The sequence below is a fragment of the Centruroides vittatus genome, unplaced genomic scaffold (genome assembly GCF_030686945.1).
Source record: "Centruroides vittatus isolate TY-2023 unplaced genomic scaffold, ASM3068694v2 contig_7, whole genome shotgun sequence".
Taxonomy (NCBI): Eukaryota; Metazoa; Arthropoda; class Arachnida; order Scorpiones; family Buthidae; genus Centruroides; species Centruroides vittatus.
Window position 1 is genome coordinate 1,180,245 of NW_027122442.1, and position 26,561 is coordinate 1,206,805.

The following is a 26,561-nucleotide window of genomic DNA, read 5'->3' on the forward strand; positions in this document are numbered from 1 at the left end:
GGTTTCTTTCGCCATTTTTCATCTGTGTTCGGTCGTTTCCGCCATTTTATTTACCAAATTCTTTTTCTCCTCGAGATTTAGACGCGAATAACGAACGATCGCATCTTAAATTACTACGAATATAAAGAAACTTTATAAATAAGATAAAATTTTATTGTCACTCTATATTTTCTTTTTTTTTTGTTTGTTTGTACGGATTTGATGATTTTACATTCTGCGAGCGAGTGACACACACAAAAAGATGTTATATCCCAGAGAAACATGACTAAATCAATGACAGAATATTACACTAAACACAAATTATATCTGCTCTATAATAAATCCTAACTTCTCTTTCACACAATAATTATAATTAATTATCTTTGTTTTTTTATTGAGATACAGAGATTTTTAAGGTATACAAAAGATATAGGCGGATGCCAGCACACGATACAATTGTTTTTTTTTTCTCGAGTTTAATAATGACTGAGAAAAATTGATGTGCTTTGGATGAATTAAAATGATACACATCTCATGTTTGGTCGACACGGACGACGGGATGACAAACGGAACGTTCACTAAATGAAGCTCTTTTTTTCGGAATTAATCACTTCTAAAGAATAAAAATCTTATCTGCTCATTTCTTTAAAATTATCTAAAAATTTCGAGGAGTTTCCATAATTTTACTGATTGTTTTTTTTAAATGGTTACACAATGCAATGAATGGTATATTAATAGATAAAAAGAGTATGAACTGCAAATGAATTTCGCATCATCATCAAATAGTTTCTCCCCATTTAGCTATTAAATATACATCTTTTTTTTCCTCTATGTTTGAAAATTATATACGAATTTTTCCCTAATGTTTTTATGAAAATGTCTAATGAGATGCATTTTTTTTCCTTCTTTTTTTTATGAAAGTTTAAATTTCTGTTATGAATTGTGGTGTGTGTTCATGTGTGCGGGAAGCGAAATTTGAATCGTCAATGAAAAAATCTCCCTCCCATAGATTCGGTTTTTCGTGTGCACCAAATGAGAAGGGTTTTTTAGAATTAAGTAAAAAAAACTGTATGATGATCATCGGGTGTTATCAGGCACAGGTAAATAAGAAATAAAATTGGGGAGTTGTTTATCATATGGTTATTATTATTTTTTTTCAAGTATTTTCTTTTTTTGTTTTCTTAACAGTCCAAATGTGTGTGCCATTCTCGGAGCCTGTAACTTTTATCCGGATGTGTAAGGCAAGACACAACAGCCTCCGGTTTGACCACGTGGTGTCGTCACTCTTACACAAGTTTTGTTAGATAAGATAAATGGCTGATTTCGAAACAGATCGTTGGAAGGCATCAGAATCGGGCTCGCAGGTACACCGAGGAGACGTCGTGTTCGCCATAGCTTAAACGTTTGGCGTGTTTGTATACCTAAAATTTCAAATATTAAAGAAAAAAACAAAAACAAAAAAAGTTAATCGATATCGTTACGTTCCGTTGTTTACTTAAACGCTATTGGTCTACTTACTTCGTTTGCTGCTGCGGTCAGAGGTAAAGGTTGTTCTAATTGATCGCCCAGACCCAGTGCCAAACTTAAATCTTTTTGCATATGCTGAAGTGGCATGTTGGTGGGAAATGTTCCTTCGATTATCGCTGAAAAATATAGGAGGTCGTCATTTATATCTCGGATTAAATAAAATAATCGTATCCTAAACTTTAAACATCTAATTTTATATCTATATAATATCGCATGATTATCAGACTTTAACGAGAAACAATCGATATAATAATCTGAATGTGAAACAAATTTTATAGTTAAAATAGTTCATCCTTCCAACAAAAATTACAAATCTAAAATAGATTTAATATATTAATTAAAATAAATGTGTTATAGAAAAATTTTTTGTTAACTATAACACGGAAGCATCAACGCGAATATTTTACGCAATAAAATCATATAAACATATTCACAAACCATAAGAATTAACTCTTAAAATCAAATAAGCAAATTCTTCACGCTTACGGGTCGGAGAGAAATAATTTATATACATTTATCAATTATTACTATTCTTTTAATAAGAGAAACGGTTACGTAAGTCAGTAGTCGATATCAATCAATATTTTAATATTCAATAAAAGACGCGAAATTATGTATCCAGTAATTGAATAGTTTCCTTTTTAAATAATAAAAAAATGAACTAAGTTAATAAACTTTTTATGTATTTTTCGAAAATATCATTTTATCCATTAGCGTTAAATGGATTTCGGAATGCGTGGAACTAGTATGACGATAGATTGTTTAAAAAACCGCTGCCTAAACTAGTAATTTTTACAGCAGATCGTAACTGTAAAATATAATACTCGGAGATTTAACTAAACCAAGTGCTTGGCTGGAGATTCCGAGTTTAAAATACCGGTATCCGAATAGAATTAATTATATACAGTATTAAATATAATATTTAAGAAACACTGAAATTAATTAGCGAATAGGATACTATAAATACATAGTAAAATCACTATTAACAATTTGCACCAGAATAACAATACCGCAAAGAAGTAGGAAATGAAAGTGTCAAATACTATTTCTGACATATTCCTATACTTTCTATCTAACAATGCTGACTAGACTGCATCTTTATCACGTTAGATGTCATTTGATGGTATACAGAGAACTTCCAATCCAAAGTAAAAAGAAAGTTATCGGCAACCTGAACGTTTATGTAGTTTTATCATAATAAATGACCGAAATTAAACACTACGCTTAACCATCTAGAGCTTCAATATTCCGTAAATGGCAAACCGTGACCTACATAACAATTTTAAGTAACCGTATTGAATGTTTAAAAAGTATTAGTTTTATAAATTATAAAAGCCATTAATGAACATCGTATAATAAGGAAAAATTATGGTCAAATATACAGATCACTCGTTATAATCGCATTACTTTCTTTTCACCTATATAGTTATTTTATTTTTTAATATATATTAGAAAAAGTAACAAAGTTTGAAGTATAACTTAAATTACCTTAAACATGAAAGTACGTTTTTGTTATTTTTTAATTACTGAAATCAAATATTTGCCCTGCAATTTCGAATCAGTTTTGACCCGCATACGGAAAAGTTTCGTTATTGCTGTTCTAAAAGTAGCTATCTCGATTGACTGATAGTCAAAAACATCAGCGTACAGGCACAAAGTAATACTAAATCAAGTCTATATAACAGTAACATTTCGGAATAAATTGTAAAGTTTGAATTTGTCAGTAAATTTATAAGTTCTAAAATTAAGATTACATCGTAAAATGTTTGGGCAAATTGTTGAATTTAAAAAGTAAACAGCTGAGCAGAGCTGTAGAATGAGATTAAAAGAAGTCTGTATGCGCAAGAAAAAATCGGGAAATTTGCATATTTTTGTGTTTCCATCTCACAGCAAAGAAAAAAAAACAAATGAAAACCAAAGATCAGTATCTTCAAATCATCGACTTTGTACAAAACAAGCTGCAAGAAGTCTTTAACATATGAAATAATGGAAAAAGATCACGAAATACGTTAGAGGTTTGATAATAAAACTACAAGGGCAAGTCCCAAGTCCCTTCGTTGTATGGTAACATCGTTAACAAACCTCATTCTAGTGTACAAAGATACATTAGAACACCCAGCTAGATATCAGAAACTTGAGTACTATTGTTGAACATGAAAAAGGCGAATTATAGTGTGAGGGTGTATGGCAACAAATAGGAGTTGAAAATTTATACGTAAAATTCTCAATGATTCATCACTAAGAGTATTAAAATTTCTAAGACTTATAACAATAACAAACTAACCTAGCTTTTAAATATTAAGTTTTCAAATGGCAAAAATCAAAACATTAAAACACTACAGATGAGAAAAAGGTCAGAAAAGCAGATGAAAACAATCAAAATAATATATACTTATTTTTAACGAAATAATTATAAGTAGGTACAGGCAAATATAATTAAAATTTTAAGTTAGGGATAAAAATAGCTAATAATGGATTTTTTAAATTACTATAAAAGAGAAAGTAAAATCAGTTTCTATATTTTAAGGAGTTTATTTGTTGATTGTCCAGAAAAAATGTTTATATATTTTTATTTTCATTATTATTATTACAAAATTTCTTGGATCTAATCTAATTATTTACTAGCCTTTTGATACAAGGTAGCTTGATAATGATTGGCAATTTGTTTCGAATTTCTTAGATTCTCCAGCTTAACAAATTTTATCCAAATAGAAAATTTTTAGATTACTAATTATTACTAATGGGTCCTTAGTTAATAAAATTTTTAATCGCTATGAGAAGATATTTAGGTAGAACACCTGTACGGAATATTTAAGTTAAAAAATGTTCCTAATGAAATTTATTTCTTCTCTATAATGACTTCAAAATATAGAAATTAGGTATTCTATTTTCTACCTTGTCATTTTCTAAAAAAGTTACTGTGATAATCAAATAATTTCATCTAAACAATTAGTGAATAAATTCTTTGTACAGATCCACTTTTAATTTACTGGACATTAAATTAAAGAAAAAGGCATGTAAAGTATATTTTATTATTACTTTGTTTCCTTTTCAAAATTTCTTTGGGCTCTAACCCTCATTGTGTATCAAAATTGTTACCTACAATAACCAAAAGGAATGGACTTTGTAGCTATAAGGTCTGTCCCAAAAGTTTAGGCAAATAATTTTTTATAAAGAACTTTTAAAATATTGAACTTTCAATTGATTTAATAAGTGAAATAAGATCACAATACATCACATTAAATATCATTAAAAAGATAAATTTAACGATTTAATAGTTAGTAAATTGCTAGGAATAATAGAAATTTTGCTAAACATTGTTGCCGCAAAAGTTTAAGTAACCCAATTACTTAATTGTGTTTTTGAGCAAATTACTACACAAATTCATAACAAATGACATCATTTATGTCTATTAACAATAAAAGTGCATTTTTATAATGGTTATTCTTGAAATTAACAAAAAAATAATGGAGAAATCAAGATGCCAAAAAAAAAAAAAAATCAATTTTCTTCAGAAGTGACTGAAACTTTGAGCAAAGTCGGTCATTCAGTTTCAGGAATATATAAAGTTTTGACAAGAAAAGAAAATTTTAAATCAGCAACATATTCAGGTCAACCTAAAATGACATCACCTACAGATGAAAAATGCATTATTACACTGGTATCTAGATTAAATTTATCAGTTAGACAAGTTTTAAAAGAGTAACTTAAAATATTTCTAAAAATCTTGTGCACAGAATAATAAGTAAAAATCCTATTAAACTAACAAGGATATGTAAAAAAACTACCTCTCCAACCTGAACATCTTAAAGCAAGATTGGAATGGGGCAAAAGCTACATGCAGTGGAAAGTTGACTAGTTAAGTACACTCTTCAGTGATGGGAAAAAGTGGAATTTAGATTAGTGGTCACCAACCAGTGATCCTTGGACCACTGATGGTCTGCAAGAAAATTTTGGTGGTCCATGGAGAAATGTGGACATTGATCAACTTAGGATTACATGAAGTATTATGACAGAAATGCAAAATGCTTAGTTGCTTTTTCTCACTCATTGGTGGTTTATACTCAAATGTAAAACCAAACATGAAGTTATCAATAAATAATGTTGTGAGTGGGATTGTCGTCCTTTGTAAAAAAACGCCAAGAATCCATAAACTTATTTCAAACAATCAGCAACAAACTTCACACTAATTTGTTAAAATTAAACAGGCAATTATTTATTGTGACATCATCACAATGCCAGGCTGCAATTTTTAATCATATTTTAAATTTATTTAATTTAAAATATATGCTCTCCACCTCAAATTAGTAGTGTCTTCCCCTGTATATCATACTTTTCGTGTTAGAATAGAGTCATGCCAGTCATCAAACCAACTCCTTTCAGGGGAAATATTTTGAATTGAAATAAAGTGACTTCTGATTTGTATCAGAAGTTCATATATAATTAATCAGGGCTCCTATCCATAAACTTTCCACATATGGTCTTGGATTTCATCTACCTAATCTAACTCCATTCTAGAGATCTAGGAAAAACAGACAACAGTGGAAATTTATAGGTCTACAATTTTTTCAAATTGCAGCCAACAAGTGAATTTCATATTAATAAAGCAAAATGGAACTTTTATGATCATTATTCTATAAATGTTTGTATCATTTAAAAAAAATTCATGATATTGGTCTGCAGGATGCGAAATTGTGAGTTTAGTAGTCTGTGAGATCAGAAAAATTGGCAACTGTTGACTTAGATGGTTTTGATGGCTAGAATTATTACTGGCATGATCTGAGAAAAAAATACTGACTGTTTTACAGCAGACAAGGTAGTGGCTCTAATAGTGTGGAGAACATTTGGATTCAATGGAATTTCCAGTCTAACATTTATTTCTGAACATCAGACTTCAGACCGTTATCAAGACACCTTAGAACACTTCCTTCCTGTAGCAGAAATGATAGGTGGTCCAAATTGAACATTTCAACAGGACAATGCTCCCGTTCATTGTTCAAATTCAATGAAAAATAGCTTCAAAATCAAAACGCAAATGTTATGAAATGACTCCAAGAAGTCCAGACTTTAGAAGAAGAATAGAAAATAGAAAACTTATGAGGGATCATGGCAAGACAAGTGATTGTCAGTTTTCTAATGTTTCTAATTTCACTTATTAAGATAATAGAAAACTTATGAGGGATCATGGCAAGACAGGTGATTGTCAGTTTTCTAATGTTTCTAATTTCACTTATTAAGATAATAGAAAACTTATGAGGGATCATGGCAAGACAGGTGATTGTCAGTTTTCTAATGTTTCTAATTTCACTTATTAAGTCAATCAATCAAGTTCAGTATTTTAAAAGTTATTCATGAAAAACCATTTTAACTAAAACTTTTTGGAACAGAAGTTACTATATCAATTACATTTACAGTGGTTCTACCAGCTCAAAGTCATTTATAATTATGAATGAATATTAAAAAAACAGTGATTCAAAGACAGCAGCATGTAAAATTATATTTTAGTGAATATGCAAAATTTATTTAAAAAAAAAATTCTAGAACAAGCTCATTATTAAAGTAAATTAATTTGTAAGATGAATTGTAAACATTTTTTACTGCAACACATCATTAAAAGCAATATCAGGATTAATCTGAATTAATACATTCTAAGTGGAATCTTCAGATTCAAACTATCTATAATGTAATTTGAAACATGTTAACAATGATTAAACAAAACAAGAATACTCTGCAACAAATTGTTACAGCTGAAAATTCAAATGCTTACACAATAAAGCTATTTATTCTTTCAAGTACAAAGAATGAAGAATAAAAATTAATTTTTTTTTTTACAAAGTACTGTTATATCAAATTTATATTCAGCAAAAACTTTTAAATGAAAGAAAACATTACATAGAGATTAAATATTTAATGATTTATTTAAAACAGAACAAATTACTGTTTTATACAGAATGATATAAATGCTTTCAGCATAATCCATTTTTAACTAGTTTGACAGTTTTTGCATCATAATTTGCAAATTGTAGATCAAAATAATTTTTTAAAACTAAATGATATCAGTCAAAGTTGTTATTTTAAAATCAAATATGAAAAATACATCTTTCACCAGAAAATAATAGTATGATGATAGAAAAAATAATTACTGTTATATTTAAAATAAGAATGTTTTAACAAAATATTTCTAAATTATAAGACTGCACAAAAAAATAGATTAAAAAAATCAGATTAGGAAATAACTGGACAAAATATTAAGCTTTGAATGAATCAGAAAATATTTACAAACTTTTGTTTAAAAATTTATAGTTAATCTTAAATATATTCTAGAAACTTGAATAAATAAAATTAACTGGTTAGATGGTCAAGACAAAAAAGGAATCTATGGAATCCAATTTGGAATGTCAGGAATATTTCATAAGAAAATCTAATTCCTTTCTCATTGCCTGGATCACCTCACTGTAGGTCAAACCTACTCATAACAGCCAAATCTGAAGTTGATTGTATAATCTGTAGCTTACTAGTGCCTTAATTCAAAAAAATCAATTAATCATGTATAAATAAAATAAATTATATTATAAATCTTCACTTTGAAAAATTTTTAAACACTATATTTTTTGATATTTTCTATTTCGTACATAAATATATATACTGGTACAGAACATAAAATATATTAATCTATCATAGGAAATCACTCATTTATGAACAGTCTATTTTTATATAAATCATTGATTTAACTATTTTGATAAAAATATTTCCATCTAAATCTTAATTTAATTAAATAAAGTTTTACGTTTTAGCTTTTATTTTGGAATGTTTTTAAGTTTAAATGTTTTCAAAAGTTTGATTAATATATATTTATATGCAAAGTGAAAAGATCCATGACATCAGAATAGTATTAATATAATTAGATTTTTAAAATGTTATTATTTAAAATAATAAATTATATATGTTAAATTCATATATGAATTTATCTTTGATCTTGATCAAACTTTTGAAAATTATTCAATGTTTTTTACTCTCATCTCTGCCTACATTAAATAATTGTGTAATGTCACACTATGATTTTGTAACTAGAGTTAATTTCATACCCTGAAAACAATTTGATAAAGATTAAAAATTTTGCTATAGTCACAGAAGCAATTTCATTTTATCAATAAATAAACTAATAAACCTATAAAAATATTCTATATCTAATAATAAAATCAGAATATTATCAAACATTTAATAGTCTTCATACAGTATGAGTTATGTAAGTGAATTTAGAATTTCAATGCAAACATTATCAATATCATCTGAATTTTGAATTAAACCAGAATCTTCTATATCAAATAAATTTAATATCATTTTTATCAAAATAAATTTAATTAACTATTTTTAAAAAAGTCAATTCAGCATACATTTTACATATACAATACCAGTGTGAGATCAAACTAATAAAAAATACTTTGAAGATCTTTAGACAAAATTATATTTTAATCGCCATTTGGTAAAATGAAATATGATTATATATATTTAATTCTTACAGATTTAGATAAAATAGTTTTTAAAGTTTCTGCTTTTCTTTTTTTACAGAAATTACAGATTAAAATTCAATCATTATCTTTTTTTTTATAGCTCTTTGAATTACTTAATTTAATGATTAATTTAATAAAATCTAAATTATTCCAAATCATTAGTGAGGTTGCAGCCAATTGAAGTTTTCACCTCTAAAATGTGAATGTCAAACGTCGCTCACAAGATAGCGACATTTGACGTTCACATTTTAGAGACGAAAACTTTGGTTGCAAACCTTGCTATTCCGCAATCTAAGTAATACAGAAATTAAATCAATTTTTACACTTGACATGTTAGTAATAAGTGTTTTCTTGATAATATATCAACTTAAAATTTTGATGCAGAACAATGAAAGCAACTAAAATTGTTATTGTTGCAATATGCTTAAACTTAAATTATTACACTGTTTCCATTTTTTAGTTTTATCCATTGTTTATAAATATCATTTGCATTATGGTGATATGCATTTTTCTAAGGCATAATTAAATAAATTTAAATTTTGAAAACAGCAACACTTTTTTTCCTAGTGTTTTTCTTCTCTAGTTTATTCTGCTCATTGATAACAGTAAGTCAAATTTCTTTTGGATTTAATTAAACCAATAAATTATGTTGCACAAAGTTGATTTGGCTCATTGATTCATTATATGATGTGAAATGTTTGTATGAAAACAAACTATTGTATAATCTTACTTTATGCAGAGATTATGGGTCAAAAAGTACTGGGTTAAATAAAATTCCATATAAATTTTGTGCTCTATCCCGTGTAGTCCTAGATGATTGCCTAGATATTTATGCAATCATTAGCAGTCAAACTAAGAAATAATATATTCCACCATTTCCATCATAATTTTGCTTTTGTTACATAATGTCAAAAAGTTTTAGTTTCAATTTTACTTTTAAACAACTTGTATACTATACACACAAGACATTTTCCCACTTTCTTCATGTCCTCATTAAAGCCCTATATTTTCATTTCACCATAATAAATTTATCAAAGGTAGGCTGTGAAAAAATTGTTTTAAATTTTACACCATTAATTTTGTCCCACAATAAATTTTATAATGTGTCCATCTACCATTATAATGTGTGCTTAACCATTCACCATCTGCAAAAACATGAATTTGCCTATATCAATCCCATATTAAATAAGACCCTATTGTATTTACATAAGAATAAAATAGTGTAATCAAAAATAAAATGTTGAGTATGCTACTTGAAAAATCCCAAGTTTTGTTAATGTGAAATATATTACATCATATGCAGCAAAGTTTAATTCTTTGAAGATTCATAAAATGTCATGGAATTTAAATAATCTATTTTAAATGCCCAAATGCTGTTTATAAAAATGCTTATTATTAATTTGCTTTTATTACCTGAAATTACATTTTGTTTGTCTTAATACTGATTATTCTTTGAATTACTAATCAAACAAACAGTCAGTTTCTTATTAGCCTATAATAAGGATAATTACTTAATAAGATATTAAGCAATTTTGACTAAAAGCAGGCATTTAAACATCTTGTAATTAATTAATAAGATATGGTAGTAAGCTGTTATATCTTATTAATTAGCTTTATTGTAGTCCAATAAGAATTCATCTGTTCATTTAGTTAGTAAAATTTATTGGATTATTTGTATATGCAGGGTTCCTACTTAAATTTTTGTTTTAAATTCCATGACTTTCCTGACCAACTTTGTACAAATTCCCTGACCCTCATGTCCCTTATAATATGACACAGTAACGAAATAGAACAGCATTTGACTTACTATACACATAGCTTTTCTAACTTTTTAATTGTTGATCACACTACACCTTACACACTTTTCCAGTGCTAGTTTAATCAAAACAAACATTTTCAGCCTGTACAGAGGTCTGTCTCGAAGCGGTTATTGAGCAGTTATAGTTCAATCATTAGTACTTAATTCTTTTTATCTTTAATTTGTAATTTAATACGTTTTTAACCTGAGGCAGACCTCTGAATAAGGTCAAAAACATTTGTTTTGATTTAAACTAGTGCTAGAAAACTGTATAAGATATAGTGTGATTAGTATATTTGTTCCCAATTTTTCTACAAGTGATTTATAATTGCTGAATTATTAAAACTAAAAATAAAATGTTTAATTAAATTAAAGTAGTTTATTCTGTTATTAATCCACGACTATAAATCTACATAGCTTTGAAAAAGAGATTTATTATTGTTTATTTATTATTCATTAATTAACAAATCTTGTATAATCCATGTACAAAAGTATATATTTATTAAATTTATCTCTTAATAAATTTCCTGAACTTTATAAAATATTAATAAACTGGGAGGAATCACAATTTGTTTTTTCACACAATCAAAATTATTAAAATGAAAAATGATAACATTTAAATTAAAATTATTTATCATTTTACATTTTTTGAACTTTGTAAATTTTTGGGAAAATTTTGAGTACACTTGGAAGAAATTTGGGTCCTGAAAATACTCTGCACTCCTTTCCATAAGTTGTATTGCACTACATTACTTCTTGCTGCCTGCAGATGGTGATACTTAGTCAAGTATATTGTCAGCAGAAAAATCAAGAAGGCAGCCAAGGAGACAAATTTTCCTGACTTTCCATGACTTTTTCAAAACACTAATGAAAATCCCTGATTTTTTCTGACTTTCCATATGAGTAGGAACCCTGTATATGTTATTCTTTAAATTATTTTTATACTTTTTATTTAATATATCTATTTACCAGCTAATATTGCTTGTAAAAATAATTATATATCATAAAAAACATTGTAGAATATCATAAAAGTAAGCAAAATGCAAGATTGGTGCCAAAAATTGTCAGGAAGAGTACTAACTTATATTTGATATTGTACAGTACTGGTACATGCCTATATGCAATTAATAATTGTTGCTTTATTTAACTAGTCTATCAGAACTGCTTTGCCTGGTCTGAACACAGTTCAACTTTCAGAGTTGCACTGTGTTCTGTATCAAGGTTGCAACAATGTACATTGGAATTTTTGATACAATCTCACTTCAGAGAACTTTTCCTCTAATTTTTATTGCAAAGGTTGTGTGTGACTGTGGTCGCATGCAGCTGTAATAAACTAACCAATGATAATCTAATACTGATTGATATCATGCATAATGTCATCTTTAGCTGAAGATGAAGTGAAAACAAACATGGTTACACCAAAAAAAAAAAAAACAATGAATAATAATAAAAAATGGGCAACATAAGAAATAAAAAGTTCAAGAATATAATTAGATTTTAGGGATTTCTCCATCACAATACAAAATATGTCCTCATATTTACATAACAATTTACTTATATAATAATTATAAATTTTATGTTATCTCTTCTAGGATTTGTTCTGTTTTGTAAAATTTAGTTTGTCTCAAACTCCATAGTTATTTTTCTTACTCTTTAAACAGTTCATTTTAAACAAAAACAACATTCCAACTATCATTTTATTAGTTCATTAGAAAAACAAACTAGAGAAATATAAATAAAAAAGAAAAAACAAAAAAACTGTCCAAATCTTTCATACAACTTTAAAGAATCTTCGAATAAAAAGACAAATGATAATATTAAGAAAGATAATTTATCAGAGAAAAATATTACGCATTATTAATTGCAAACACAGCATCAATGACAATCACAAACATACAAGAAACTTTGGTAATTTGAGAGGAATCTAAAATCATTAATGAAAGTACACACTTGCCCTCTACAGCCATGAATAAAGAAAAAAAATTGAGATTTTTAAACACAAAACTTAGAAGTGAATGTGTTAACACCAGGAACGTAGAGCAAATTCCAACAGCATGGAGATACGCAATTACAGAAGGACTTGGGATGAGTAAAAACACCTTGTAGTATGCACATCAATACTTGGCAGTTTTCAATCTTAAATATTACCTAGTTATGTTATTGTATTAAATTTTTTGGGATAATTTTTTGTTAATACAGTAATTGGGATTTTTTATTTATTGTAAAAATTTGTTAAAAATTCATTAACCATATTCTTGTTCTTTTTCTTGACGTTAATTCTATTTTAAAAATTTTTGAAGAAATGTTCAATGTTAAGTTGTTCTGAATTCAAACACTATTTACCTGATGAGGGCTCATCAATAAAACCAAAAAACATTTAGTAAAGTGATTTAACTACCCCAATGTTAAGGTGTTGTTTGTATTTAATTAAATTATGCATAATCTTAGTCTTTACACAATAATATATTGTATCATGTGATATAAGAAATATGTTTGCAAATTTCAAAATATCTTTATATTTAATATATGCAAGCATTCAATAATTATCATAAAATTTCTGAAAGTTTTTAACATACTAAAGTGTCATTTCACATTAAGTAAATGAGAAAGTGAGAAAGAGTCTAACTGAAAATAAAAGTAAAATCTGTGATTTATATGACAGTTCTCTCATTATTGGGCTGCAATTTGAGAAAGTTGTATACCTATAAATTATCTATCTTCCATCTGACTGTCTGTCTTTCCTTAATTAATCTAAAGAACAGTTAGATAGATGACAGATGAGACCATATATGGAAAGCTTAGGGATAGGAGGTCCTGATTAATTATATATGAACTTCTGATACAAACCAGAAGTCACTTTATTTCAATTCAAAATTTTTACCCTGAAAGGAGTTAGATAGATGACTGATACAATTCTTCTTAAATGAAAAGTGTGATGTACAGGAGCAAGTCACTACTAATTTGAGATGGAGGGTATATATTTTAAGTTAAATAAATTTAAAATATGATTAAAAATTGCAGCCCAGAATTGCGACAATGTCACAATAAATAATTGCTCGTTAAATAAGATATTTTTTCAGATAGTTTGCACATTAATTTCACTTCGGTTTAAAACATTCAACTAGTACAAATAAAATTTAAAAAACATATTGATAATTAAAAATATATACTGAAGAAACAAACTGTCTTCTTAAATCCATTACACTCACTTCACCAGGAACAAAAGCAATGATGATTGTGAGTGATAGATTTTAGAGGACAATATTTTTAATATGTAAATACCATCAGCCAATTCTAACTGAAACATATTGACTTTTTTTTAATCAGCAATTATTGTCATATTTTATCAAAATGAATATATAGATAAGTGACCAATATTAATTGGGGACTTTTGATACTGACACTATAATTCACTTACACTATTTATTGATTAGACAGTATTAAAATACTGAAATGCTTACAAAATACAGAAGTTATGTGATTAATTTTAAACTTTTAACAATAATGCAGAACTTCTAACAAATGATATACATATCCATTTTCATAAAAAACAGCACTATGCTTTCTATACTTTTCAAACTGAAGCTATAAATAATGTATTCATATAATACATTCAGATATAGAATGTGAAATCAAAACTTAATTCAAGATAAGCATTAACTGAACTATACCTTGTTCAATGAAAGCTGAGGTTCCTTATACAGTAAAGACCTAATGGATTGTAATGGTCAGGCCATCCAATAGGATGCTGAAATTCTGTTTTGTTCATCCAATTACTGTTTAGAAAATGTTATGCAAAATTTATTTTACTGTGTATTCTAACTTGAAACATATTTAATAATATTTTAAATTTTATACAAATGCTAGTTTAATTAATATAAAAGGGCTTTCTAACTGTATTGTCTTAAAAATGAAGCATATAAATTGATGTGATAATGACATCATTTTTAGTTCCAATTTTGTTTGCAAGTAATTCTGCAATTGAATGTAATTCTGTTGTGTGTAAACAAAGCGGAAACATTGCACAATCAAGCTAAGACCATTGTTTTAAAGTTATATAATTATTTGATTCATCAAAATTCACTTTATAGTGGTGTTATTAGCATGACAAGCATCTTGACTCTTAGACAGAATAATTAACTGTCCATCAAAAATGATCTTGAAAATCAAATAACACCAGATTCATCAGGCTATAACTTGACTAATTAAATATATAAATATTAACTGATTTGAACTAAGAGAAAGAAATTAAGCTGCCATTTTGTATTAAATTTAATAATTAGATTATAATTAATTAATTTTAGAATATTCGGAAAGATAAGGATCAATCTGGAATGGGAATTAAATCTGCAACTCTTGATCAGTGGATAATCCAGAAAAACCCAAAGGTAGGCTAACTCAAAAATTTTAAATATTTCAATAATTTCAAGTATCTCATATTAACATGTGCAAGATGATTATATTGAGAATAAACTGTTAAACTACATTTGCTATCATAAATGTTTTTTAAAATGTTTTGACATTCAAACAAATAAATTTTGATTTTTTTGTGTCAGCAGGCAAGGGTTAAGCTCCTGTATCTCCCATAGATCCACCCTACTACTGATTATCATGTAGATGCATTGTCAATTACACTACATGACCTGCTCTTCACTTCCAGAACAAGTGATCTGGAAGCAAAGACTAATATGGTCATAGTAGCACTTCCAGCACTATAACTGTATATGATTACAGCATTTCCAAACCAATATAGTTGTATCTTTTAAATTAATTGATCTGAAAGTGAAGATTGGACAGAAGTCCGGATAATGTAACTGGCAATGCATTTTCATGGTAAGCAGGAGTTGTGGATTTGAGTCCAAAACTGAATTAATCTTTTCTTCTAGAATATTCTAAAATTAAATAACTTAATTCTATTTATTAAATTTAATACAAGTTGTGACTTAGTTGCCTACCTTTAGTTCAAATTGGCTGTTATCTATAAATTTAATTAATTAAGTTATAACCTGGTGAATTTTGTGCTACATTTGATTATTAATACATGACATGGACTTGGTTTACTATATAATGATCTCGAAAAGTTTACTTTACATTAAACAGATCATAAATTCTACAAGATTCTGGGCATTCTTTTGAAATTATACTTTCTAATTTGAGTGATCAGAATATGTATTCATTAAGATTATTCTAGTAGCTCTTCTATATAATAATCTTTCACAAGCACTTATAGTATTACTTAACAATGATTAACAATTATAATTATAAAAAAACCCATAAAATTAGTCATAATTAAATATATAAAAACATTATTTATCTGTTGTTATATTACAAAAGCCTTTCATACCTTTTCCCTTTTCAATGATGGCAGGACAATTCAGTGAGCCCAGTTCCATGATTTCCAAGAGATCTCTTTGTGATAAGCCTGCACGGTCGGCCAAAGCCATTGCTTCAGCCAGACCAGCTAGAGCAGTTCCCAAAACCATATTGATAATCAAATTCATTTTGGAACCATTTCCAACTTCACCTATTTAGAAAGGGAAAAAAACAAAGTTAAAGCTTCTTGTAAGAAAAAATAAAATTCAATGACTAAATTATATTTTACCAAGATAAAAGGCATGCTTTCCCATTGCCTGAAAGCAGGTAGCACAATCATTAAAAAGTGATCGTTCTCCAGCTGCAAGAATTATTAATGCTCCTTCTTCTGCAGGAACTTTTGATCCAGAGAGAGAAGCCTCTAGATATCTACCACCTCTTGTTAAAATTGCCTAAAATATTATATACTCAATTAATATAAAACATTTAAACTATAAAAAGTTTCAATTTATCCATTTAATGTATTTTTACAATCAGTTCATATTTTAGTAATTGCTTTAATAAATCATACTTCAGCAATATCTTGAGATGTTTCTGGATCTATGGAAGTCATTTCTACATATCCTTTTTTTGTACGAATCTCTTGAAGAACTCCACAATTACCAAACACCATCTAAGAAGAAAGAAAAATCAATTTTAGTATTCAAAAAAATTAAACATATTAATATCATAGTTTCATGTTTTAAAAAATCCAAAATGAAAAATGTTTTAAATTGTGTTTTCTCTGGACTTATACTACACAAATGTAGCATGCATATAATTTCAGATTTAATTTTTACAATTTGATTATTTGTGTATGTACTGTACTTTTATAATTGAGCTCTTGCACAGATAAACATATCCAACAAAATGACAAAATTGAGTTTTATACAAAAATACATTCCTTAAACAGGGGTACATCTTTTGGCATCATCTTGCCCAGGAAAACATTGTATCACCAACTTTATAGTTTTAAAAAAATGGCAAAAACTGATTTCCACTTACACAGCATACATCAATACCAAACAAACACTGAATTATAAATAAGTGATTTTACCATAAAAAAAATAGTTTAGAAAAAAACAGTCATTCTTGAGTTATAAGGAAAATGTTTGCTGTCATGGAAAAACTAATACATTGCAGGAAACAATAATGTAAAATAAAACATTTTCATTTTAAACTGAACATATGGATAACAATCAAATATCATAATAATATGTTATTATTCAATCAGAAATCTAAATTATCAAATTATTTTTCTGCCTACATTTTACGTTAATTAATTTAAACACTATAATTTGGACTTAAGATACCCAGTTAAGTCACTTACTTTTGCTGAAATTAATAACTAGAGTTTGTTTTTTAATATAATTTAATAAATTAGAAAACTCTGATAAGAAAAGATCAGCCTAGAGTGAGATTTGAACCTACAACTTCTGCTTTTCATGCCAATGTGTTTTTCAGTAAGCAGATAATGTAGATTCAAATTGCTCTCCAAGTTACTTTTTCTTCCAGAATATTCAAAATTATTAAATTAAATCTCAAAATTAATTAATTTTATCACATAATGATGATCTAATATTTACCTTTAGCCCAAATGATATTTAATTATCTTAAAATGTAACTTGAAAAATTTGACAATTTAGATTTCTGATTGAAGAGTTTGGGATTAGCATATACAGTAAGACCCCACTTAACATGGGGATGCATTCCTAGACAACAAAGCACTAAGCGAAACAGCATTAAACGAGACCATTTTAACATAGATTAAATAGGGAGAGGGGAACATGCAACCAAAAAATAAGCAAATTTTACTATAATTTTAAGTTATTTTTATATAAACTTTTGCATAATAATATATGTTAAATAACACATAAACATATGCACACAGAAATGTAAAGTTAATTTTTTGTGATGAAGGACCTGGCTCTTCTGAAATTCTTGTTTTTTGCAATGAAGTTGTGTAGTTTCATCGATAGCTTTCTTTTTCTTTCCTTAAACAAATGTTGGTAGCTGGAGATTGCATCCAAAATGCCTGGTTTTGTTTTGGCATCCTATCAAAATCTGGATCATTCAGTACAATTTGATCAACGATTTCAGTTATTGTTACCAAATGTTTACTAAGGAAATCTGTAGAGAAATTTTTTGAGTTCTTCGTCTTCAGAATCTCTATTTTCCAGTTTTACACGAATTCCTTGTTCTGCCAGTTCTTGAAGGTCGTCATTGGTAAGGCTCTTACCAGAAACCTGCAGTAATTCCCCAATATCCTGCTCGTCTACATCTCCTGTATCGATTAAGTTGACAACTTTGTCAACCTAATGATGCAGCGATAGGCTCTTCTCGATGAGAATTCTTGGATACCTCCAGCCATAACTTCTTCCACACTCCGTTCCTACATTTATCAGTTAATTCTTGCCAAGCAAAGTTGATATTTCCTATGGTATCCATGATGTTATATTTTTTTCCAAAACTGCACAAAACAAATATAGATTTAAGGGAAATACAGCACTACAATGAATTGCCACCTTTTGCTAAATGGTTCGTGTTTGGGAATAATTGTATTATATACGAATCAATGAAATACCGTGTTAATTTGAATCAGTGTAAATTTTGAGCGTTTTTTAGGCATCAAGCAGACCGCGTTATATTGAATCAGCATTAAGCGGGGTCTTACTGTATTGTATATCAATATCTTATTCACATTAAATCTACTCCTAATAACATTTTTCAATTTCATTTTATACAGTAAAATTACTTTTTTAAATATATTTATTTATTCATTTTATAATATGTGTTTACTAATATCTGTTTTAATTTATCATCAAAAATCATTCCATGATTATCAATCTTAATCACCAAATTCCATTCAAAATCATCAAATTTGGTTAGCAAAGTTCTGCTTTCTGTCATCAAAGTCTGAATTTTTTTTATTAAATTCAAGACAGAATATTAGTTTTAAAGAATTCTATGTATCATTTATTAATTAAATACTTGCTAATATATGAAAAGAAATTAATTATATCAATATAAACCATAATTTTACAGAAAGAGTTAAAATATTTATATCTAACTGCTGGAACTATAATGATAAACTAACTATGATAATAGTTAGTTTATCATCATAATTTGAAGCTTAACAAAACAATTATCCAAATTATTTACTTCAAATTAGTTAGGAAATGAAAATTGTTAAATTTAAGAACCAAAAAGTAACACTTTTTATAAATAAAAATTAACACTTTTAACTTATTTGTCACATATATCATTACTTGATTATTATATTCATTGTGTTCTCATTCATATAACAAACATTTCACTGTCCTATAAAACAGTAATTAAAATAGCATTTTTAAATCAATTTAATACTTCACAAAAGTCACAATTTTAACTTTAAAAAATCAATTTAGAATTATAATTTAATTATGTAAAGATTTAAAGAAATAGTATGTAAAGAAAAGTTATGTAAAAAATAAATTTGATTAATTTATTTCTATCCTTTAATTAATTTAAAATAGTTCACTAGTTTATTTCCATAGAAAATCTGCTTCATTACAAAAAAAAAAAGAGTTTGTTTCAACATCTTTCTTTTAAGAAGGATCAATTTAATTTTGATTCAGTAACTCTCCAAAACTGAGATCATATAAACACAGACAACCAAATCAGCAACTATGTAATTAATAAATAAAAAAATATTTACTAATGTCATATATACCTGATGCTGTCTATTTTAAATATACGAAAACGTTAGTAAATGTTTTCTTTATTTATTAATTACATCGTTGCTGGTATTGGTTTGGTTGTCTGTGTTAATTTTGAATTTTTTAATGTATGTATAATAGTGTAATGTTTATAATAACTAAAAGTGCAAGTAAGAAAATACTGTTTAAATTTTCTCCTAAAGTTAATAAAATAAAATAAATAAAATAACTTAATGGCTTAACTTTCTTAAAACTCTCATGAAAGGAGATTTCATGCTCACAGATTTTTTAAAATTAGTAAAAACATTTTTTATCCCTAAAGTTTTTTTATTAATTATATACATTAAATAAGATTACAAAATTTTCTTATAAGATCAGTTTTATTTTATTTTTCATTTCTGATAATTAGATGTTAAGTTGAAGACAGAACAAAATAAAAAGGAATTTTTATTGACAATGACAACACAAATTGAGTATACCTCTTTAGCAGCCTGGGGATCTGATACACAACAAAACGTGATATCGGCAGCAGCCACTACATCTGCTGGAGTTTGTCCTTTAACTGCCCCCGCTTTCACGAAATCTCTACACTAAAAAAAAAATATTAAAAAAACATAAATTTAATAATAAATATATAAGAACTCTTTCTATGTTTACTAAAATATTTTGTTTTAAATTAATTATATGCATGTATGAAAAAGCGAATTAAATGTATTTGTGTCCGTACTTGCAAAGTATATATTTATTTTAATATATTTACAAATCGAAAATTTCATTTTAATCCGACTATATAAAAGACGAGGTAAACGGAGAGAAAGGAAAAGAATCGACCAACCCCCGACAACAGAATGGTAACAGACCGTAAGACAAGAAGTTACATAGCTGTTAAAACTCAATAGAAAGGCTCTGACGTCACTGTTTCCGACCCCGCAATGCGCTCGTCGTTAATATAACGTAAATCCTTTGAAGCGCAACCAAAAGTGTCTGAAGTTAAAATAACTTAATGGCTTAACAACAACTTCTGATTCCGAGTTACCGCTTTAGAAGAAACAGAAAGCCACTTCTATCGAATTATATGTCGAGAGTGGTTTACGCAACATATGTACTGTACGCCGTTTAAAATCGATAAAACTAACTTTATTTACACGTGACAAACAATAGAATACGGTAAACTTCGCGTTATAGACGACTGGTAAATGAACGTCGTTGAAAAAAATAAATCGATGCTCTCGATATAAGCATCGATTGGTAGAAAATGAGCGTCTTAACAACGAGACGAACTTTTGCAAGAATAAATAATAATATTGCTATGACAACAACAGTCGATTAACAAAATACAGTACTGTACTGTACATCCAAGGTTATGAGCAGTACGCTTGTAATACGCGAGCGCCAACGACCAACTCTATTCTTTTTCAAACGTTCGAAATTAAACAACGTTTTTATACTTTCGTTTTCGTATCTTTTTTGAAATGGAGGGAAGCAATCTGGAAGAACTGAATTCGTGTCTTTTGGAGACTATTAAGAGGATGAACAGTCAGATCGAGAGAATGGAAAAAGAAAACGGAAAACTGAAAATGGTCAACGAAAAATTAACAATGAAAGTGAGTGAGTTATCGACTCAATTAACCGAAAGCAGATTGAAGGAGATCGTGCTGAAAGCCGAGAAAGGCAACTTAATGAGGAAACTGGTTAAACTTCGAAGCAAAAACTTGCTCCGAAATGGAAAAATGAAGAATAGTATCTACCACTTCTAATCGGTAAATGTTTACTACAGAATTCTGCACTTCAAAAAGAAAATAAAAAACTGTAAAATCGCAAAATTTAATATATACAAATTTTTGAAAAAATTGTAAGAATTGTGAATTACATTTTATACTCTTTTTTTCCAACTAATTAAAAAATACGAATTGCTTATTCATTCCCTTTTGTGTTTTTAAATAACTTTAATTCATTTTCAACTTAACTAATTATATAACTTATTTTCTATTTAACAACATTTAATATTATTTTAGGTAGATGAGTCATACTTTATCACATGCATTTAATATAACAGTATAAAATTTGAATTATGTGATTTTAAATGCTATCAATTAACCAACAATAACATATTATATATGCTTTAAAGTTAAAAAGAAAAGAAACTGATTTGAGAGTTTAGGTTACACATGCGATTTCTTCCGTAATCGTAAAGTATAAAATTAAAAATTTTCAACATTTAATTTATAAAATATTTACGAATAAATACATTTATTGGGAATAAATTTTGCTCACAACATATTTCGATAGTTCATGATAAACCGAAATGAAAGTATCGCCATTCAAAATCTAATGCTACATTTAAAAAAAATCAATACTTTTGTTTTACGTTATCATCGATAACATAAAACAATACCCAGACGCTTCAAAATATGCAAACGAGAAGCGGAAATATAAGGAAAAACTAAACTACAACCAGTAGTTTAGAGCTCTGTCTACAAGAACAAGGTAATCGAAGGTCAATATTTTTTAAAATTTATTTAATAAATCAATAATAATTGCATATATTTCGGGAGAGAATAACTTTGGGGATTGATACACGCATAAACAGTATAAAGATTATTTTTCGCCACATATACAGGCGGTTCTTACTTTTCACCGTAGGCTACAAATATTTATTGCTATTCCACCAAAAACTTCACAATACATGCATAAAGTTACTATCATAGTCTCATCTTGTTCTTTGTTTAAAAAAAAAAATTATTTTCGACAAATCACAAATAACTGGAGTAACTTATATGCATGTAGTGGCATCTGACGAATTTTCCTTCTTCCCGAACTAGCAATGCGTAAAGAATCTAATTGTTCATAACGTTTATTTTATTCTAGTGGTTCTCAAACTATTTAAAAAGACTTCTAGTTCCCCCTCTCTTTTTTTGTAAAAATTATTTGTGTTCTTTATAAGTTTTTGTAAAAGCATAGTATTGGCTTATACAGGAAAGTTCTCAGCATCATACAATGAAACAAATTTTACAACGGGCTTATTGATATAAACAAGATGTAATTTGGTTACTATTATTCTAATTGGATCGTGTTTGCAACTTTCAGCATTTATTTCCCATCTCATAGAATCAGTTTTACTATTTATAAAAATTGGAAAACGATTATTGTAAATGATTAGAAATGTACAGTACTTTTACCTTTACTCGACGACGTTAGGTGAAGAGTTGCCGTACTTTCTTAGGTTTTATTCTAACAGATTAGAATTTTCTTAGTTTTTGATAGTATAGTTACATTCCGAATAAAAATAAAAAAAAGCGCGCACAGATACGTCAAATCAATTTTTGATGTAACGATTATATAGCAATCATAACCCTTTCTAACGATACTTTTTCTTTGAGCTTTCTAAAAAGATTCGCACCCCATAGTTCAACAGCAAGGTTTGATTCATAAATTTGTAGTTAGTTAACATTTTTTTTTTTTTTTTGACACGAAGGACAAATTCGATGAAAAATTTTGTCCATCCAAATTACTTTCGTTACTAAAAACTTCAAAAGCCTAACATCTTACTAAATTCTCATCGAATATTATGTATTTTTACAATGTTTTTATATATATTTTCTGCACTGTTCAAGAGAAAATCCTAACTAACTACATTCCAAATCAAAAATACGTTTTCCGAATACAGGTATTGAGGCTACTTTCTTAGCAAACGTTTCGTCGTTATCTTTACGAAATGTAACAATTTGTCAGATCCGTTTTAAGTGAATGTAATTAAAGTTTATTGCATATAAATATAAATTTTAAATCGACGTGTTTAATAACAAAAGACAACTATATAATTATATATATATATATATATATATCAATATAGTGTATTCTCGTTTTTCGATGCTAATGATGGGGAAGCTGTGCACGAATCATCATCGAGAAAACGGATAATCCGAGGTATGTACATAAAAAAAAAAAAATTATTCTATATTTATAAAATTGCAAATAATACGCTAAAAAGAGAGCCTGAATGATACTGATCTTATATTTTAAAACTTATGAACTCATACAAACTCAAAACGAGAAATCTCTTCACAAACTTTATTCCTTAGCAATTTTAACGTACTAAGATAATAGAAATGTAATGTTCTAATGGTTCTCTCATCGACATTCTCATATTTAACATTTTAGATAGGATTCATACTACAACAATTATTCTATAATAGTAAAACAACTTCATCTTAATTTTATCATACAAACGAAATAAGCCATTATTGAAAGAGCCAATCTGAATAATCGTTTACTTTATTTCTGTGTCGACAATTATTATTTTTTACTTTTATTTATTTAAAAAATAATTTATAAATTATTTACGTGTTAGCTAAAATTCCGAGTAGACTAAAACACATACAAGTTAATGACTTGCAAAGATCTACTTGATATTTGAATATACGAGTATATAACTTATATGCAAGTATACCTGCTGTATTAAAGATTTTTTCAAGCACATTATTTCTCATCTTCACCATTAATAAAATTTCGATATTGCATAGATAATCCGCAAATCTGATAATCAATAATACATTATAATTAATAGTACATTTACATACATTATTACTAATGTATGTAAATGTACTATATCGTATAAATAAATGTTTTCAAAAATCAGTCTCGATTAATTAAATCTAATTAGTCGGAACTAATTAGAGTAAATACGTTAAGCAGCACGCAAACCAAGTTATGAGTACTATGGTATAACAATATCTCGCATTTCTATTCCATATACTTTTCATATGACGTTTCTTTCTCCAAAAGCCAACTAAAATTAGAGATTTCAATAATCCTAATTTCGTAATTTTAACTAAATGTCGAATTGTATTATTTTGGAGTGTTTTAATTATCGAAAATGATAAAAAGAAAAAGAATTAAATACTTTGACTTTCCTAAAAACGAAAATATGATGAAATTATGGATTAACATCTGTCTACAACAGATGTATTCAACATCAAAACAATATTACTCTAATAAACGTTTTAATAACAATAAAAAAAGGTCTATCATGTTTAAATATTGAAAATGGACGTAACCATAAATAATAGTTAACACAGTGGTAATGAATTATGATATAGTACTATATCAAGTACTGTACATAAAATTAAACAGGATTAAAATAAATATATACACTGCTTCGTAAAAAATAGCAATTCGCTTTCAATTATGTGCTTTATTTTTTATTTTATACAATATATACAATGCAAATAACATTATTATTTGCATTTAAATACTTTCAAAATTTAGAAATATCAAATTAATGAAATCAAAAAAGTATATATATATATATATATATAAAACAGAAAAATAAAAATTCTTATTTTATATTTTTGTATATGCAGATTAAGTTACAGTTATTAGTGAAACCATTTTACATAAAAACAGAACCCAAGTTTAATTAGTATTTAAAATACTTAAGATAATTTTAAAAGGTTGGCAACATTGTTGCTGAACTTTTCTGGTATTATTTTTATCTGTAATAATTGCTACCATTACCTTTATAGGTTTTCAGATTGATTCGGAAGATATTAAGCCATATCTCCGAATCAATGGTCCTTATTTTCCCTTTATTTTAATTTTATACTAAATATAATTCATTTAAATTATAAACATAAAAGCAATAGTTTCTAAATAGATTACGTAAATCTATTTTTATGCTTGAATTCAAAATACTGTACTGTATTTGTTTTAAAAGCTGAATTTTAATTTGTTGATAACATCAGTTAAATATGATATGACATCACAATTTAAAAAAATTATTTTTGATGTTAATAGTTTTTGTTTTATCTTGTTTCTGTCTTCTGCTACTTTTAACTTAACTCAATAATGCAAAGTGTATTATTTTTATTTACAATTTATATTTATTCAATTCATTTCAGTGAACAAGTTTTGAATTACATAAGTAAAATAATTTTAAAAGCATATATTGTCCTTACTTTAAAGCTTCTATTTTCTACAGGATAGCTGAAATATAATTTTTCAATAATAGAACATAAAGACTAGCCTCAACCTTTAATTTATTCTTATTTCTTCTTATTTTTAAATTATCAAAATTTCTCTCCCCATTGATAATCAAAATGAATACTTTGATGAAAGATCTAATAATGGGTAAATATATATATATTTTTCCTTTACTTAAGTCAATTATAAACAATAAAACCATATATTTATTGCCATTATTTTCAGAAATGGTGATTGTGATGATGATGAACAGTTTTTAAGTTAATATATAGTTGGCTTGTTGTATGGTATCACAATGTGGATTAGTCTCTGTAAACCTTGTAGACTGGTAGACTTATCTCACATTAGACATTGTCTGCTGTGAGATAAGTCTACCAGTCTACAAGGTTTACAGAGACTAATCCACATTAGTTTTTAAGTTATTAAATATTAAAAAAGATTTAGTCTAAAAACACATCATATGTAAAAATAAAACAAGAACAATTTATGCCAGAGAAAAACTAATTATTAATAGAATTAATTATTTTAAAAAACACTTCAAAAGTTTCTCAAACTAGGCAGAATTTTTGTAATTGGGTGAACAAAAATATTTTATTGCATTCTAAACTGAAAAATATTGTAGATTTCTGATTTTTCAGGATATTGTAGCTGTAATATCTTTAAGAAGTATAATGCCAATATTTAGAAATTACTAAATATCAATTATCTTATATT

The 26,561-nt window shown here is 27.1% G+C and overlaps 1 protein-coding gene across 2 annotated transcripts in view; it reads right to left on the reverse strand.

Moving 5' to 3' along the window:
* Positions 1–346: 346 nt before the first annotated feature.
* Positions 347–26,561, reverse strand: part of LOC136980468 (cytokine-like nuclear factor N-PAC) — a 91,624-nt gene continuing 65,409 nt past the window's right edge. For both annotated transcript variants that reach the window (XM_067276584.1, XM_067276583.1), the window contains 6 exons: positions 20,345–20,455; positions 16,700–16,801; positions 16,418–16,580; positions 16,160–16,339; positions 1,498–1,622; positions 347–1,400 (listed from right to left, as the gene is read on the reverse strand). In XM_067276584.1, the coding sequence (XP_067132685.1) occupies positions 1,326–1,400; positions 1,498–1,622; positions 16,160–16,339; positions 16,418–16,580; positions 16,700–16,801; positions 20,345–20,455 (756 nt within the window). In that variant the 3' untranslated portion in view covers positions 347–1,325. The remainder of the gene's footprint in view (positions 1,401–1,497; positions 1,623–16,159; positions 16,340–16,417; positions 16,581–16,699; positions 16,802–20,344; positions 20,456–26,561) is intronic.